Here is an 18683-nt window from a genome sequence, read left to right as displayed (position 1 = left end):
TTGAGCAATAAAATAATGATAGTATTAGATTATAACATAGAATAAAAGAAATATCCAAGAGTCCTTACTGGCATAAATAAATGAATAAGTAAGTGGAAACGAAGGAACAGCTTCTTTCCTTACAGAAGAATTCAATTTATAAATGTAGAAGGAATGAGGAAAAGTACAAAATTGTCATTAGGCAAATACTACAGTGGTAATCACTGCAGGCAAGATCCATAGATGGATACCAAAATAAATGGAAGAAAGCCTAAAAGAGGATATCTGCAGTTTCAAAGTATCTTCCTCAAGGGATTTATTTATTAATAATAAATCAATAATAATAATAGTACAAATAGAGATTACTATCATCACCATCTGGTATCTCAGACACAAAGACATACTGGTCTTAAAAATTAGGAAGGCACTCTCCAAGTCACCCAGTCCATCTCCCTCCTAAAGATGAGACTGCATTTAAATTAGTAAAGATATAAGTCAATTTATCCTAATCTCAAAAGAATTTCAGTGAAATTACATTATATAATTTCCTTTAGTATCCAAATTTGGTATGCTGAAATAGATAATTAAATCTTATACACAGAGGAAAAAATACATTTCAAAAAAAAAAAAAAAAAAAAAAAAAACCTTAACCAGGAGAAAATATTTGCAAATCTTATATCTGAAAAGGGGTTAATATCCAGAATATACCTATAACTTAACAACAAAAAAAATCAAATAACACAATTTAAAAATGGGCAAAGAACTTGAGTAGCCATTTCTCCAAAGAAGATATACACAAATGACTAAAAAGCATTTGAAAAGATACTGGATATATCACTTATCAGACAAGTACAAATCAAACCCATAATGAGATATCATCTCTCACCCATTAGGATAGTTACTATCCAAAAAAACCCCAAAAATAACAAGTGTTGTCAAGGATGTAGAGAAATTGAGACCCTTGTGCACAGTTGGTGGGAATGTAAAATGGCACAATCACTAATGGAAAATAGTATAGAGGTTCCTAAAAAAGTTAAAAATAGCACTACCATATGATCCAGCAATCCTATCTCTGGGTATAAATCCAAAAGAATTAAAAAGCAAGGTTTTGAAGAGAGATTTGCACACCCATGTTTGCAGCAGCACTATTCACAATAGCCAAGAGGTAGAAGCAATCGGAATGTCCATCCATGGATAAATGGATAAATAAAATGTGATATATACATACAATAAAACATTACTCAGCCTTAAAAAGGAAGAAAATCCAGTCATATGCTTCATCATGAATGAACATTGAGGACACCATGCCAAGTGAAATAAGCCAGCCATAAAAAGACAAATACTGCATGATTCCACTTACATGAGCTATCTAAAGTAAGCAAATTCATAGAAACAGAAAGTAAAATATGGTTCACGGGGGCTGAGGGCAAGCAAAAAGGGCAGTTCAATGGGTACAGAGTTTCAAATTTGCAAGATGAAAAAGTTCTGGATATCGGTTTCACAACAATGTGAATATACTTAACACTACTGAACCCTACACTTAAAATGGTTAAGATGATAAATGTTTTTTTACTACAATAAAAGAATAAATAAAAACCTTAAATGGTTTATTAAAATAAACACTTTTTATTCTGACAATCAAAGCTCTCTGAAATTTGGTAATCAATCTGGCTTTTCGGCCAATTTCTTACAATGCCCCATTTCACAATATTATTTTGAACAAACTAGATTACTAATAATACTCCAAATTTAGCCACATATCTTCTGTTTGCAATGTGGTAGTTCTCAATTTTGTCTGCATATCAATATTGCTTATAAAGTTTTTAAAAATATAACTGTTTAGACCTCTTCTGTACAAATTTTCTAAACAGGCAAACGGCCTGGATTTATCTTTGTTTTCAAATGCCATGGAGTCAGAATTACTGTTCTACTGCCTCTTTTTTATTTTTTAAGAGAGACAGGGGTCTTGCTATGTTGCTCATGCTGGCCTCAACTCCTGGGCTCAAGCAATCCTCCTGCCTCAGCCTCTCGAGTAGCCAGGACTACCGGCCTGCCCCACAACTTGCTACTCTAATGCCTTTAATTGGTACACTCTATTCTTGTCAAAATCCTATCCACCCTTCAAGGGTCATTTTAAAAGTATGTTTCCTCTAGTCGTTTTTCTAAAACCCTAGCTGAATACACTCTCTTCCTTCTTTTAACCCCCATTAGCACCTTCTTTATGTCTTATGTCATTTATATTACAGCTATTTGTGTTCATCCCACCATGAGCAAATTTCTTTATCACTCTGGGCCTCAGTTTTCTCACATATTAAACAGAGAAAACAGTATTTACCTTACTGGGTTGAAAAAAATGTGACAGGATTAAAGGAGATGCAAAGTGCATACTGGGTGATCCATAATTGTTCTCTTTATCTCCTGTTACCCTTCCCTGTGCCCCAAACATCAGACTGAGCCTTTATCTTCACCCATGCTAACTAACTTTACTTTAATGAAAACACCAGAACTCTCAGTCAGATGTAGAAGCAGAAATCCAACCTTCAGAGATTTTATGGCTTTTTAAAAAAATTCCTTGCGCTGAGCAGGATTTTTATCATCCAAACATTTGCAAAGCACTTTATTTTTAAGGAGAGTCTATTCAGTTACTGAATTTGCCTTTTTCCATCTTTAGCTAAAAGATAACACTAATTAAGTTCGTAGGTACTCTTCTAAGTGCTTTACATATATTAACTCATTTCATCCTCACAACAATCATATAAAATAGGCACTTAGTACCTAACAGATGAGAAAATGGAGTCCAAAGAGATTGTGAGAACTGCCCATGGTCATACTATTGTAATTCAAATCCAGGCAGTCTGACACCAGAGCCCATGCTCTTAATCACTCTGCTATACTGTGTGTTCAAGGATTTTCTTTTTTAAAAATTCTTTTAATTTAAAATTTTTTAATTTTTATTTTTAATATGAAGGGGTGGAGGGTTGTGAGGAGAGGTGTTCAGTTGCCTTGTTTGTTTTTGTTGAGACAGAGTTGCACTCTGTAGCCCTGGGTAGAGTGCAGTGGCATCACTGTATTTAACAGCTCACTACAACCTCCAACTCCTGGGCTCAGGTGATCCTTCTGCCTCAGCCTCCCCGGTAGCCGAGACTACAGACTATAGGTGCACCCCACAATGTCCAGCTGGGTTTTTCTTCCTTTCTTTTTGGTAGAGACAGGGTCTCACTCTTGCTCAGGCTAGTCTTGAACTTCTGAGCTAAAGCAATACTCCCACCTCAGCCTTCCAGAGTGCTAGGATTATAGGCGTGAGCCATCATGCCCGGCCTCAAGGATTTTCAAATATTTGCCTTGGTGTCTAACCTAGCAAGAAAAAGCAAAAACTGAAAAAAAGAGAAGAGCAGAAACAAAATATTAAAGATTTCAAACCTCAAAAGATTTAAGATTAAAACAAAATTTTAATGGACGATTCTAATATGCCAAGTATCATGTCCAAAGCATGGCTTCTAAAGAAAAATAGGGATCATTTTAAAAGAAATCCTCTATAAATACTACATACCACACTACTCACCACTGAGAAAAGGCAATCAATAACCAATTAAACTGCAAGGCAAATAAATTTATCTTTCACAGACTGCTGCAACATCAGAAAGACTGATCCAGCAAAACATCCAAGGGGGACTGGGAGCCCAGGTAGCTAGGTGTCATCTAGGGATACTCAGCAGTGGGGACCACAGCATGAATCAGACCAGATGTTTGGAAAGGATCTTAGAAAAGCACCAAAACCACCATGGACAACACTGGAGATATTTAATCCAAATCAATACATTATGTTGAACAAATATTAGATTTACATCCAGTTATGTGCTAGAATCAATAGAGCTGATTAATTGTTATGAAAAAGCAATTAACTTCATTTTATCAATTAAATCAGATCTGTTTCTGAAGCTAAAAACCACAACAGAGGCCAGGCGAGGTGGCTCATGCCTGTAATCCTAGCACTTTGGGAGGCCAAGGTAAGAGGATCACTTGAGGTCAGGAGTTCAAGACCAGCCTGAGCAACAGTGTGAACTCGTCTCTATCAAAAAATAGAAAAAATTAGCCGGGCCAGTGGTGTGCATCTGTAGTCCCAGCTACTCAGGAGGCTGAGGCAGGAGGATCACTTGACCCCAGGAGTTGGAGGTTGCAGTGAGCTGACACCACTGTACTCTACCCAGGGTGACAGAGCAAGACTGTCTCAAAAAACAAACAAAAAAAGACACAACAGATTGTAGATTTTTAAGACTCTAACTTGAAAACCCCCATAATTCTAGAAAGTAGTCTGCAATTTATAGAATTAAGTCAAGGAGAACAAATAAGGATAACCTTTGTATTGTTTCTATAATTATTCCAAATAAATTGTGGACCTGCTTTGGGGCTCACTCCAAATTGCTCTTTTTATCAGTGAACATTTATGAAGAAGCTAACATGGGGAATCAGACACTTGGTCAAGTTCTAAAGATATAGAACTGAATATGATCCTTAACCCTTAGGAACTCAATATAATGTACACAAAAGATCTTTTCAATAAGAAAAGATGTACTGTGGTACATATGAGTACTTAATTGACTTATATGATTTAAACATACACTATACTGAAAGGTGTTTCTCTGTAGTTTTTTTTTTTCTTTTCTTTTTTTGAGACAGGGTCTCACTCTGTTGCCCGGGCTACAGTGCAGTGGCATCATCATAGCTGACTGCAGGCTCCAACTTCTAGGCTCAAGTGATCCTCCTGCCTCAGCTTTTCCAGTAGCTGGGACTATGCACATGCCACCATGCCCGACTAATTTTTAAAAAATTTCATTTAGAGAGACAGAATCTTGCTATTGCCCAGGTTGGTCTCAAACTCCTGACCTCAAGTGGTCCTCCCACCTTAGCGTCCCAAAGTGCTAGGATTACAGGCACCTAGCCTTCTCTGTAGTTTTCCGAAAAGCCATGTTTGTTTTAATCATTATTGTAATCAGAATAATTTAAAATGTCAAATACTATCACAAGGCTTATAATAATAAAAACAAAAGCAATCCACTGCCTGCTCCATTCTACCTCACTGCCAAGTTCACCTCTTTAAACTGTTTCATGTGATATTAACCTGAGGCATTTTAAACCTACATTATTCTTTTACTTTAAAAAGTTATCCTAAACCTTAACCCTTCCACCAATTCTACAAGTCCAAGGCACCTTCATCTTACTTGGTCTTTAGTCTATTAACCATTACCCCAACTTCCACTCTTAACACCCTTCAGTTCTCCACAAAATGAGAATGGTCTTCAAAAAATGAAAACCAGATCATACCACTCCAGTGTCTAAAATCCTCCACTGGCTTTAAAGAACACGGAATAAATTTAAAACACTTTTCTACATCCTATAAAGCTCCACATAATTTGGTTCCTGCCTATGTCTCTGACCTCATATCCTATATTCTCCTTCTCAGTTACTATGTCCAGCCATATGGGCTTTCCTGCTTGTTTCTGGGACTGTCATGCTCATGCATACCTCAGGGTCTTTACACTCACCACTTCTTCCACCTGGAACACTGTTCCCCTGATATTCTCATGACTGACTGCTTCCATCATTCGGGTCACTGCTCAAATGTCACTCCCTCAGAGATGGCTTCCATCACCCATCTACTTAAGATATTGTATCACCTCATTCCCAGGCTATTGGCCCAGTTACACTCCACTTGATCACCCTAGTTTATTTTTTCAGAGCAGTTGTCACTACATGAAATTATGTTATTTGCTGCTCATGTGGTTAAATTCCATAAAGTTAAGAGCTTTAACTAAGCTACTGTTTGATCTCTTATGTATAGTTTTGTGGTAGCACACACCAGAAGTTCAAAGAATGTTTCCAAATTTGCTGAGGATCTGCATTACTCTGGAATCCTTATTTTTTTTTTAAAAATTTCATAATGCAAAATTTCAAAACAACAGAGAATTGTTTAACAAACTACCATATAAAATCACTTTCAAATTACCAACTCATAGCCAATCTTACTTCATTTATACCCCTAGATATTTCATTCTCCCACTGGATTCATTTCAAGCAAATCTCAAATAATTTTTCCTCTGTATATATTCAGGTTGTATCTCTCAAAAATAAAGACACTTTTATATATAATTGCAATATGGGGAATCTTTAAAAACTTATAAAATTCTGGGCCCCATCTCCATGTGGAACCTCGTATCAGAAACTCTAGGGTGAGGCCTAAGCATATGTATTTTTGAAGTTTTCTTAAGATGTTCTGATTCAGCGAGATTATTAATGTATCCAATGACTGACATCATGGATAGTTCTAGAAGGCGCAGAGTTGTCAGTTACACAGAAACCATATCAAGTAAAAACACCAATGAAAAACCATTCTGAAAACAAATAGTTTCTAAGTTAGAAGACCAAAAGAACATTAGAATTTAAAAAGAAAAAGATTGCATATAATGACAACTATAATAAATAACAATACATTATATATTTCAAAATTGCTCAAAGAGTAGATTTTAAAAGTTTTCATCACAAAAAGTTAAGTATGTGAGTTGATGGATTTGTTGAGTCTGATTTAATCATTACACATTGTAAACACATATCAAAACATCACATTGTATCCCATAAATATACATAATTATTTTTTGTCAGTTAAAAATAAAATTTAAAAAAGTAGAATGAAATATTCAATCAAAGAGACCTTACTTGGATACAGAAAGTGGTTGATTAAATTCTTCTTCCACAGCAATGTTGCTCTCTTCAAAACTGGGAATATCAACTGCCTTTAATGAAGATGCACTATCTGGAGGACTTGGGACTTCATTATTAATATCAACAGAAAAATTCATGTCCTCACTAGAAATCTTGGTATCATCTTGCTTCAGCTGAGAGTCAGGCTCTTGATCATCACTTGGTGCATTCCAAAACAAACTAGCACCTGGAGGTTGAATAAGAGTTAACAGATACTGAAACAAATACTGAACTAGGAAAATAGAACTCTTGACAAACCTTTGTTAAGAATGGCTGTGTTATTTTAACACAATTATCTAGAACTGTTATCTAATTATATTTCCTTAGAAATGCCACGAAGAAATAAGTGAAAGGCAGAAGACAGAAAACGCAGGTGGGGCAAAAGGGAAAGGGGACCTTCTGGGCCCTGCCTCTTCTAGAGGAGTAGCTCTGAAATGCTTTACATATTAAGGTTTTCAATAGGATTTATGGGCCAGAAAGGGGTGGGGATCCTGCAGCCTTGGGGCCACACATGGCCTTCTGGATCTTTGAATGTGGCCTTTTGATTGAATCCAAATTTTACAGAATAAATCTTTTTAATAAATATAGTTTCCCCAGGGGGGGAGTATATTAGGGATGCATCAAACATAGGCAATATCAGGCAAGTATTTAAAAATCAAATGTTCCCTAACCTTTATCAACCACTTACACATATTTTCAGAGCTATTTGTACATAATATTATTTGCTTACTGTTTTTCTTTAAATTAATTCTATTTTTACTAAGCCTCATCATTTCTGTGAAATCATAGATTTGATGAGTTTGTTATCTTTTCCAATACTCGTAAGAATAAATACATCTACAAAATATAAATAATCATCTGTATACCACCCTAAATCATCTCTTGTACCATGAGCTGTATGCATTCTGCAGTTTGGGAAATACTGCTATATATAATGCTTTAAAGAAATGGTTAAAACCAAGAAGTAAATCCTAGTCAAAATGGTTTCTACTTTGAGAGGGTCTACTTGGGTGATTTTATGAAAATAAATTACTAAAAGCAAGATTTGATTTTGCATTCACTAATTTTTTTAAAAAAGGACAATTTTTAAAAATTACATAGGTACTGCTACTCTTTCTGAATACATGTCAATATAAACCTTTAGGGAGTTAGGTACATTATAGAATAAGTGTGTTTCTAAAAGTCATTTAGTCCAAATGGCTTTCAATACTTCATTTTTCTTCATGTAAGTATTAATACTTGGAATATGAATCTATGAAGTCTTTAAATACTTGAATTCTATATATCACGTTTGAAAACTTGTTTTAAATCATTTCAGAATATCAGTAAACATATGAATGACGTCATCCAGTTATCACTTATTTATCCAGCACTCATTATGTTTCAGGCATCATGTTAGGAAGTAAGACACCATGATGAACAAGCCAGTGTTCCAGATCCCAAAAGCTTACAGTCTAGTGATAACAAATGGTAAGCAACTATAATACAATTAAATACAGAATTTTACAAGAGGACATAGGAGGACACTGCATTTTTTGGTATGTTTACTTAGCTTACAATACTCACAAGCTCCTTTATCTTACACACTCACACACACATACACTCACACTTTCCTGGGAATTATCACCCCTGCAATCCACAAAGGTGAGACGCTACCTGATATGCCCCTATTATATATTTCTTAACTTCCTTACCATTGAACTAGGGATAAAAACCTAATCCAAAATAGGCCATTCAGGTTCTCTGCAATCTGAAACAGGGACTGAGGGATAGTAATATGGTTTGTATATATTGTTAGAACTGTGCAACACACACTTAGCTTGTATACCACAAGCTCTAGGTCAGCCCAGGTGGCCTGGCGTGGTGGCTCACACCTGTAATCCTAGCACTCTGTGAGGCCGTGGCAGGAGGATCGCTTGAGGTCAGGAGTTCGAGACCAGCCTGAGCAAGAGCAAGACCCTGTCTGTACTAAAAATAGAAAAAATTAGCTGGGCATGGTGGCGTGCGCCTGTAGTCCCAGCTACTTGGGCGGATTAGGCAAGAAGGATCGCTTGAGCCTGGAGTTTGAGGTTGCTGTGAGCTAGGCTGATGCCACAGCACTCTAGCCCAGGCAACAGAACAAGACTCTGTCCCCTCTGCTCCCCCCGCAAAAAAGTAAAGCAGCGAAAGTCAGATTACAGATACAATTGAGTAAAATAGACATGTAGAATAACTGGATAGTCCTAATGGTATTCCAATTTCTAGTTATAGTCTTGTCCTGAAGTCCAGCTCTATTCTTGGCCTTGGCTTCCATAAAAGATCCTCATATCCTTCCAGTAAACTCCTCTTCCTCGCTTAAATTAGTTCAAAGTGGCTTATGTTACTTGCAGCCAAAGAATTTTAACTAATAATGAATAGTACCTGAATTTGACTTACAAATATATATATAGCTCTTGCTACCCTCCCTCCTTGCTCCCCCCTGCACAGTTTAGATAATATATAGGTTCAGAAAAAGAATATAGAAATTTGTCTTCCTTATTTTGCCTCTTAACTTTTTATTCTCCAGAATAAACCTTCATCTATTACTTCTACATTTGTCTGTCTACGTCATCAACCCATCAGCACTCATGTTCCTCTTATATTTGAGTATTTCTATCCACATTTCCATAAGTAGCTCAATCTCAACAGATACTTAGAGACTGATTTCATCCTCTCTCCTCTGCTTCTCTAACTTGTCTCTCTGTGCTTAATGCTACTACCATTCTCCCCTGTCATCCAGACTTAAAATCCTAGAGTACTTTTTATTTTTATCTTTAATAAACTTAATTTTGGAATAATTCTAGATTTACACAAACATATAAGGTTCCCACATACCCCTCATCCAGTTTCCCCTTATGTTAACATCTTACATTACCAATATATTATTTGTCAAAATCAAGAAACCAACATAGGCTGGGCGCAGTGGCTCACGCCTGTAACCCTAGCCCTCTGGAAGGCCGAGGCGGGTGGATCGCTTGAGGTCAGGAGTTCGAGACCAGCCTGAGCAAGAGCGAGACCCCGTCTCTACTAAAAATAGAAGAATTATATGGCCAACTAAAAATCTATATAGAAAAGATTAGCCGGGCATAGTGGCACATGCCTGTAGTCCCAGCTACTCGGGAGGCTGAGGCAGTAGGATCGCTTAAGCCAAGGAGTCTGAAGTTGCTGTGAGCTAGGCTGACGCCACAGCACTCATTCTAGCCTGGGCAACAAAAGCGAGACTCTGTCTCAAAAAAAAAAAAAAAGAAACCAACATAGTATATTACTGTTAATTAAACTCCAGGCTTTATATGGACTTCATCGATTTTTCCACTAACGTCCTTTATCTGTTCCAGGATCCATTCCGGATACCGCATTGCATTTAGCCGGAGTAACTTTTCAGTCCTCGATCTTCCCCAACTGTGACATCCAAATAGTTAACAAATCTTAGCAACACCCTACATGACTCCTTCTCTTCATTCTTATCACCACCAAAACTATAACTTAAAGCTCTATGTTTTCTCACTGAGCCCATATTATTTTCTTTACCCATTCTGTTCTCACATCCTTCAACTCCACCTACTGAAATCCTACATACCCTTTAAGATCAAGACTCAGTAACACTGCATAGATGAAACCTTCCCTGATCCCGCTTATTTAGAATTGGGTCCAGCTATAAAAGTAGCAAAACCAAACAATGTATCATATTGTATGATTTCATATGTTTTTCAGGTGTAGTTTTTAAAATTACACAAAGACTTAAGTAATACTCTCATCACCTTGGTTTTGGTTCTACTGTACTGTGTACCAATCTCAATGTAAAAATTTAAAAATCAGATGTAAAAATCACTTTTAAAAATTTTCTTACAAATAAAAAAATGAAATTACCTGTGCTCACAGCAATGCTTACACTTTTTTTCATGTGCAAGCCAGGAGAAGATTGTGCTTCCATGGAAACTAACTCCATTTGTCTTGCAGCTTGCACTGTGTCTTCAACAGCGGTTGTCTTAGGGGAACAGGGATTCAGAGACTGTGCTTCTAATAAACGCTGAATCTGTATCAATTAAAAACATACTTTAAACCAACAGTGAAGTAATCAACAAAACTGGCAGCAGAGTATAATAATGAAATACAAAATGCCCCAGTTATAAAAAACTGACTTTTAACTCTATTTTCTCACATTTCAATTAGATCATACCATAAAACTTATTCATTGTAGAAAGGCATTATCAGTAGTTATTAAGAAGCACTTTCAGTATTAATATAAACTGAAAAGTGAAACACATAGATGTTTAGATTAGTATTTATAAACTGACACTCATATAGAAAAGTCTGAATAATTAATACTTCAAACCACCATTTTATTCCTATTACACTTAAAAACCAAAAGTTAGACTGGAGGTATACTCTGACTCCATGTACCAAATACTGAACATTTTACACAAGATTCTTCTTAGAAAGGTTAATCAGAATTGCCCATATTTGGCATGCTGAAACTGGAAATACTAATAACAACACTTACTGAGTGCTTCTTGTTGGCAAGATACTATGCTATGAGCTTTTATGTATAATTTTTAAAACAACCTGTGAAGAGTGTGCTACTATTATTAGGCTTATTTTACAGATAAAAAACTTGAGGTAATGAAAAGTTAAGGTATTTGTCCAGGTCATATAACTAACAAGCAGCAAAGCTGAGGTGCAAACACTAAAAACCTCCCTTCTTCCTTTTTAAATTGAGATGTAATTCACATACCATGAAATCATACAATTCAGTGGTTTTTAAAATGTTCGCAAGTTTGCAAATATTATCACTATCTAATTCCAGAACATTTTCATCAACTCCCCCAGAAATCTTTGCACCCATTAGCAGTCATTTCCCATTGGCCTTCTCCACAGCCTCTGGCAACCACTAATATACTTTGTATCTCTCTGGATTTGGCTATTCTCAACATTTCATATGAACAGAACCATATTGCGGCCTTGTACCTATCTTCTCTCACTTAGCATGTTTTCAAGGTTCAACCATGTTGTAGCATTTATTAATACTTTATTGCTTTTGATTGCTGAATAATATTCCATTATATGGGTATGTCACATTGTATTTATCCATTCATCAGTTGACAGACATTTAGGTTGTTTCCACTTTTAGCTATTATGAATAATGCTGCTATGATCATTTATATACAGACTTTTGTGTGGACATATTTTTTCATTTCTCTTGGGCATATATCTAGAAGTCAAAGAGCCTCCTTTTGTAAACACTGTGGTTTTCTATTTCCCTATAAATAGCACTATCGTGTTCAATTAATCTACTTAATTTTAGTGGATTAACCTTATTAACATAGGAAAGTACGTATTATCAATAAATTATTAAGGTCAGTAGAAATATAAACTGTATTAATAATTTAAAATAGCACATGTATTTATAGCAGTTTGAGCAAGGGCTTTCGGGTCATGTGGCTATAAGTTTAAATCCTACTCAGCTATGTTTTGGAAAAGTTATTAAACACTATGAGCTTCATATCATCTAAAACTAAGGTTGCTGTAAATATTAAAAGATACAAATAAAATGCTTGTAATTTGTTAAGTGCTTATTTTTACAGCCAGGTCCTATACTAAGCAATTTATATATATATTAAATATAATCGAATATAATGTATATTATATAAATATATTTGAATTAGCTTTCAAATCTACATATAATACCAATCATCTCTCCCATTTTATAGATGAGAAAAGTGTGGTTTAGAGAGATCACATATGAAACACTCAGTAAGAGACTTATACACATTCATGGCCTAAAATCATTCAGTTAGTTTGTTTTAAAGGCTGGGGGTGGTGGCTCACACCTGCAATCCTAGCATTTTGGGAAGTCGAGGCAGGATTGCTTTAGCCCAAGACTTTGAGACTAGCGTGAACAATATATCGAGACACTGTCTGTACAAAGAACAGAAAAATTAGCCAGGTGTGGTGGTATGCACCTATAGTCCCAGCTACTTGGGAGGCTGAGGCAGGAGGACTGCTTGAAGAGTTTGAGGTTACAGTGAGCTGTGATGATGTCACTGCACTCTAGCCCAGGTAATAGAGTGAGACCCTGTCTCAAAAAATATATGTATTTTCATCTATTACCTTTATTTATAGTTTTTAATATTTTAATACATTGGTCACTGAAGTTTTATAATGTACTTTAGCATTTGAAAGAGCTAGTACTCTTTCTTTTTCAGAACTTTTAAGGATTACTTGGCAAAAGGAGTTCAGTATTATCAAGTTCCTCTCCTCAAGCTCTGTCTCGTTCATTTAAAAAAAAAGGCATTTAGATTACAATATTAAAATACCTTATAAAGCCATAGTGATTAAATCAAATGGTAACCAGTGCTGGAACAGATAAGCCAATCAATGGAGCAGAGGCTAGGCATAGTGGCTGATGCCCGTAATCCGAGCCAAGGTGGGAGGACTATTTAAGCCCAGGAGTTTCAGACCAGTCTGAGCAACATAGCGAGATCCTATCTCTGCAAAATATAGAAAAATCAGGTGGGTGCAGTGGCATGCACCTGTAGTCCCAGTTACTCAGGGAGGTTGGGTGGGAGGATTGCTTGAGCCCAGGAGTTTGAGGTTGCAGTGAGGTATGATCTTGTCACTGCACTCCAGCCTGGGCAACAGAGGGAGACCCTGTCTCGATCAAGCAATAAAGTAAAAATAAAAATGGATTTCTAATCATTAATAAAAAGATAAAATTTTTTATAATCTTGAAGGGGAGAAATCTTTTCTAAACCTAATATAAAACCCAGAAAGAAAATGATTGATAAATTTAACTATATCTAAACTGGAATATTCTGTACAAAACAAATGGTTAAAATACAAAACACTTAAGACCAACTGTAAGAAATACCACATATATATGATGAAGGACCAATTTTCTTAATATACAGTGAGCTCCTAAAAATAATCAATATTACTTATAAAAATACAATGGAAATCAAAACAATTTCTATTTAAAAGAATGATAATTTAAGAGTTTGATGTGCCCAATGTTGGAGATGTGGAAAATAGTTTTGGGGTAAAAAATTGGCATAACCTTTCTGGTGGCCATTTTCATTCATTCAAGTAACAAAATATATATTAAGCAACTGTTACGTGTCAAGTACTATTCAAGGTGCTAAGAAAACTGTTGAATGTAAGCTCCCTCTCTGGAGCTTGTTACTACATTAATAGTTAACATCTACTGAGCACTAATTATACGGTATACTAAGCTCTTTACCTAGTATTCTAAGCTCTTACCTAGTAACTCATTCAATCCTTAGAACTCCACACAATTTATGTATGTCCCTGTTTTGTACATGGGAAAACTGAAATGAGAGAGATAAGGTAACTTGTCCAAAATTGCATACCTTATGTTACCCAGAAATTGGATTAGAATCCAAGGAGTCTGATACCAGACCCCACTTCCTTAACGCCTACACCAAAAATGAGACTTGGAATGCCAGAGCAGGAACAAGTTTGTGTATCTATGAACATTTAAAGTATATGTTCCCTTTGCCATCACAATTTTACCTCTAGGAATCTATGGTACAGAGACACTTGCACATATGCAGTTAGCTGCAAAGTGTAAGGATGCTCACTGCTGCATTGTTTGCAATAGCAGAAACTTCAAACTGTTGAAATGGTCAATAGGAAAACAATTAGAAAATTTGGTATTCATCTTATAACAGAAATCTATGCAGAATAAGGCAGTGCTATATGTATTTATATAGAAAAGTCTAAGATACTTTTTTTTTTTTGAGACAGAGTCTCACTTTGTTGCCTGGGCTAGAGTGAGTGCCGTGGCGTCAGCCTAGCTCACAGCAACCTGAAACTCCTGGGCTTAAGCGATCCTACTGCCTCAGTCTCCCGAGTAGCTGGGACTACAGGCATGCGCCACCACGCCCGGCTCATTTTTTCTATATATACTTTTAGTTGTCCAGATAATTTATTTCTATTTTTAGTAGAGATGGGGTCTCGCTCTTGCTCAGGCTGGTCTCGAACTCCTGACCTCGAGCGATCCACCCGCCTCGGCCTCCCAGAGTGCTAGGATTACAGGCATGAGCCACCGTGCCTGGCCCTAAGATACTTTTTTAAAAAAGGTACCTAAAGACATTTTTTTTAAAAATTCACATAATAGGAAAATATTATGTGTATTTATCACAGAGATATTTTCTAAATCATATTCTGTATTCTCCAAGTATAATGACTCAGATAATGTAGACCAGGGCCTGTGGTCTATAATATCACATTTTAAATATACAAATCCCAGCCGTGCATGGTGGCTCATGCCTGTAATCCCAGCACTCTGGTAGGCTAAAGTAGGAAGACCATTTGAGCTCAGGAATTTGAAACCAGCCTGAGCAAGATCTCATCTCTACCAAAAATAGAAAAAGTAGTTGTGTGTGGTGGCGTGTGCCTATAGTCCCAGCTACTTGGGAGGCTGAGGCAAGAGGATCACTTAAGCCCAGGAGTTTTGAGGTTGCAGTAAGCTATGATGATGCCACTGTACTCTACCCCAGACGACAGAGCAGGACTCTCTCTCTCCCCTGCCAAAAAAATAAATAAATAAAATAAAATAAAATAAAATAATTTTTTTTAAAGTATACTAATCCCAAGTAACTAAGATTTCTAAATAGCTTAAATGATTAATCCTTTTAGCCTCTAATTAGTATTCTTTTGAAGACAGGAAATAAAAATGAGAAAGAATTTTTTTCAATGTGAAAATATTTAGCTATATTAAAATTTCTGCTACGTATTTATAATGATTTGTTAAAATGTAATTTATATTTTATAATTTCAAAGAATTTTTCTAGGTTTAAAAAACAGCAAAGCTAAATTTTTCTCAGGTGTTCCTAACCAAAGTGTTTTTAAGCAGAATTGAAAAATGTCATTGTCCTTTTTAGCAAAATGCAAATGCTAAGACTCCAATTCTACAAAACAAAGATTTCTAAAAACATTACATGTATATATATGCACATTATACATATATTTGCATAGTGATTAGATAATGCAAAAAAATTAAAGAATACATTTCAGGTTGTTCCCACTGGTACTGGGGGAAAGAGAAGGACAATTGGTTTAGGGTATGTATGTGGAAGAAGAATGTCTGTGAGACAAGAAAAAAAAGACACAATACTTACAGACTAAACTCTGCCCAAGGACATACTTAAGACTAAGAACTCTGCATTAAAGGCCTTGAAGAAAGGAAACATTTCAGAATAAAATGAGTGGAACAAGTGCAGTATAGGTACAGAGAAAGATGCTACAACTATTCCCTTACGACACACTGGCTAAGGGTTAGTATACATACTATAGGGTTGACAATCTAGAGACTTATTAGAATCTACTGTCCAGCCTTTATATTTAGTTGTATATAAAGGTTTAGTAAATTATAATAGAGTTTTCATTAGGGGCAAAAAAATGAAATAAAAATGCAATTATATTGTAAGTTACAATATGCACAGCATAAAGAAAGAGAGAAAAGAAAGAAAAGAAAGAAAGATAGAAAACTTGCTTTCTAGTCCTGGTTCTACTACTAACTAGCAGTGTGGCATTAGCTTAAATTATTCTCTGTCTAGAGCTCATTTTACTAATATTTATCTGTCAAGTAAGAGGGACTAGAACTCAGTTTCGAAGATCCCTTCTGGTTCTGACATTCCACAATTCTATTCTATAAAATGTAATTACTAAAGAGATTTGCCAGTTTTTAAGAAACCACATTAATACCAAGAATTTAACAAAACTAAGAAAGCTCCAAGCAAACCTGTGCCTGAAGTAGTCTCAGCTGTCTGTCTTGTTCTGTGAGGAACCGATATGCATCTGGAGACAGTCCCATCATTCCATTATCTGACTTAGTCTTGGGCATGTGTACACACACTGTGCAAGGCTGTGGGTTACATGAGTCCACATGTGAAGGCAGTCTCGCCACAGGTAATGGCTCTACATTGCTGTGTGAAGAACAACCGTCCATGTCTCCCTGAGGTCTCAAGGCTATAGGACTACTTGAAGAATAGAATGCATTATGGTATAGAGCTGGACATCCACTTGGGTGAAATAATGCATGCTTTTGAAGGGTTTCAGACTGGAGGTCTTGAATAGATCCAACTGTATTTATTCCTTGCCAAGAATTTATTGGACTATACTGAATATGGCTATGATGCTGACAACAACTGCAAACATTTGTGGAATAGTAAGATGGTGGTGGGGGAGTAGATATCTGAAGTTCCACTGGTCTTCTTGAATTATGGGGTGAAAAAACAAAATTTTGTGAGTGGGACTGTGGGGCAAGAGAAGATTGTCTAGAATTAAACGTGGAGGGTCTTATAGGATACTCTTCTTTTTGTACATTTCCAGAAGAAACTGCTTGAAGCTTTTCAAACATACCATGAGATGGCTCATTATGAGAAGGTGGTTTAACACTGTTCCTGATATGGGGGTTCCCTTTCTTACATGTAGATGGTTGTCTTACTTCACAGTGTCTCAAAAGGGTAGTGCCCTGGTTTAACTGACTTGGTATCCCTCTCAAGGAAGGCTCTTCAGCTTCAGTTTCTTGGCTGCATTCCTCATCATAAAGCTGGGGTTGCAATGGCTTCAAGTGGTCAGAGTGGTTAATCGACAAAGGAGGATTTTCATTATTCACTCTTTCCAGTGGATTAGGTGGAGGGTTTGAGTCTATGAAATTGCCATCCAATACAAGCGAAAGTTCAGGAACTGAAGGTTGAATCTTAGAAATCTATAAATGGGAAAGAGGAAGAAAGTATTTTTTAGGAGAAAGACATATGCTTTATCTTCCTTAGACCAGTATTCCCCAAAGTATATCTAATTACATACTAAAAAGTGTTCATTCTTTATTTAGACCATCAGCAAATATCTTCTGGAGATCTTCCATGTGCTAGGCATTAGGAATACTATTGTGAGCAAAATAAACAAGGTCCTTGCCCTCAAAGAATACAAATAAGCATTTCTAAAATTCATTTAATAGTGGAACTCAGTTTATTAGAACACTAACACTGCTTAGATCACAGTTGATATCTCTGACATTTCAATTTGACACTTCTTTTATTTTTATTGTGAAGGTGTATCCTCATTCTTTTAAACACATAGTTTGGCTTGTGATTATCTTTCGAATTTTTTTTTAGAGCAATTTTTGTGGAACCATGGATAAGTCAAAAATTTGTGTCGAATTCGAACTCATTTTCGAATATGAGTTCTGTTGTAGAACCAACGCTGCACGGATGGCTAAAAATATCAACCAAGTGTTTGGGAAGGATGTGGCTAATAAATGCACAGTACATGGATGGCTTGAGAAGTTCCATTTTGGTGAGTTTAATCTTGAAAATGAGCCATGTGGGCGACCTGAGACCAAGGTGGATAATGATGACATGAAAGCTGTAGTGGAAGTGAATCCATCTCAACCTATGTGTGAATTAGTAGCAAGGTTTAACGTTACTATTCCAACAATATTGGACCATTTGAAACAAATAGGCAAGGTAAAGAAGCTGGATAGTTGGGTACCATATGAATTAAATGAGTGTCAAAAGAGAAATCTTCTTCAAGTTTGCCTTTCTTTGCTGTCATGACATAAAGGGGAACCATTTCTACACTGTATTGTTATGTGTGATGAAAAATGGATTCTTTTTGACAATCACAAACATTCAGCACAATGGCTGGATAAAGATGAAGTGCCAAAACACAGTCCCAAACCAAATATTCATCAGAAAAAGCTAATGGTGTCTGTTTGGTGGTCCAGCACTGGTATTATCCATTATAGCTTCATGAAACCTGGTCAGTCGATTACAGCGGATGTCTACTGCATCCAATTGGACAAAATGATGAGGATGCTTGCGATTAAGCAGCCGAGACTGGTCATTAGAGACAGGCCTATCCTCTTGCAAGATTAACACTCGACCACATGTTGCACAAATAAAACT

At 36.2% G+C, this 18683-nt stretch overlaps 1 protein-coding gene across 3 annotated transcripts in view; it reads right to left on the bottom strand.

Annotated features, from left to right (window-relative positions):
• Positions 1–18683, bottom strand: part of STIL (STIL centriolar assembly protein) — a 59791-nt gene that overhangs the window by 14411 nt on the left and 26697 nt on the right. For all 3 annotated transcript variants that reach the window (XM_045545468.1, XM_045545470.1, XM_045545469.1), the window contains 3 exons: positions 16517–17485; positions 10621–10786; positions 6691–6922 (listed from right to left, as the gene is read on the bottom strand). In XM_045545468.1, the coding sequence (XP_045401424.1) occupies positions 6691–6922; positions 10621–10786; positions 16517–17485 (1367 nt within the window). The remainder of the gene's footprint in view (positions 1–6690; positions 6923–10620; positions 10787–16516; positions 17486–18683) is intronic.

This window comes from Lemur catta, chromosome 3 (genome assembly GCF_020740605.2).
Source record: "Lemur catta isolate mLemCat1 chromosome 3, mLemCat1.pri, whole genome shotgun sequence".
Classification (NCBI taxonomy): domain Eukaryota; kingdom Metazoa; phylum Chordata; class Mammalia; order Primates; family Lemuridae; genus Lemur; species Lemur catta.
Note: the sequence above shows the minus strand (reverse complement) of the source record. Positions and strands in the feature narration are given on the sequence as shown.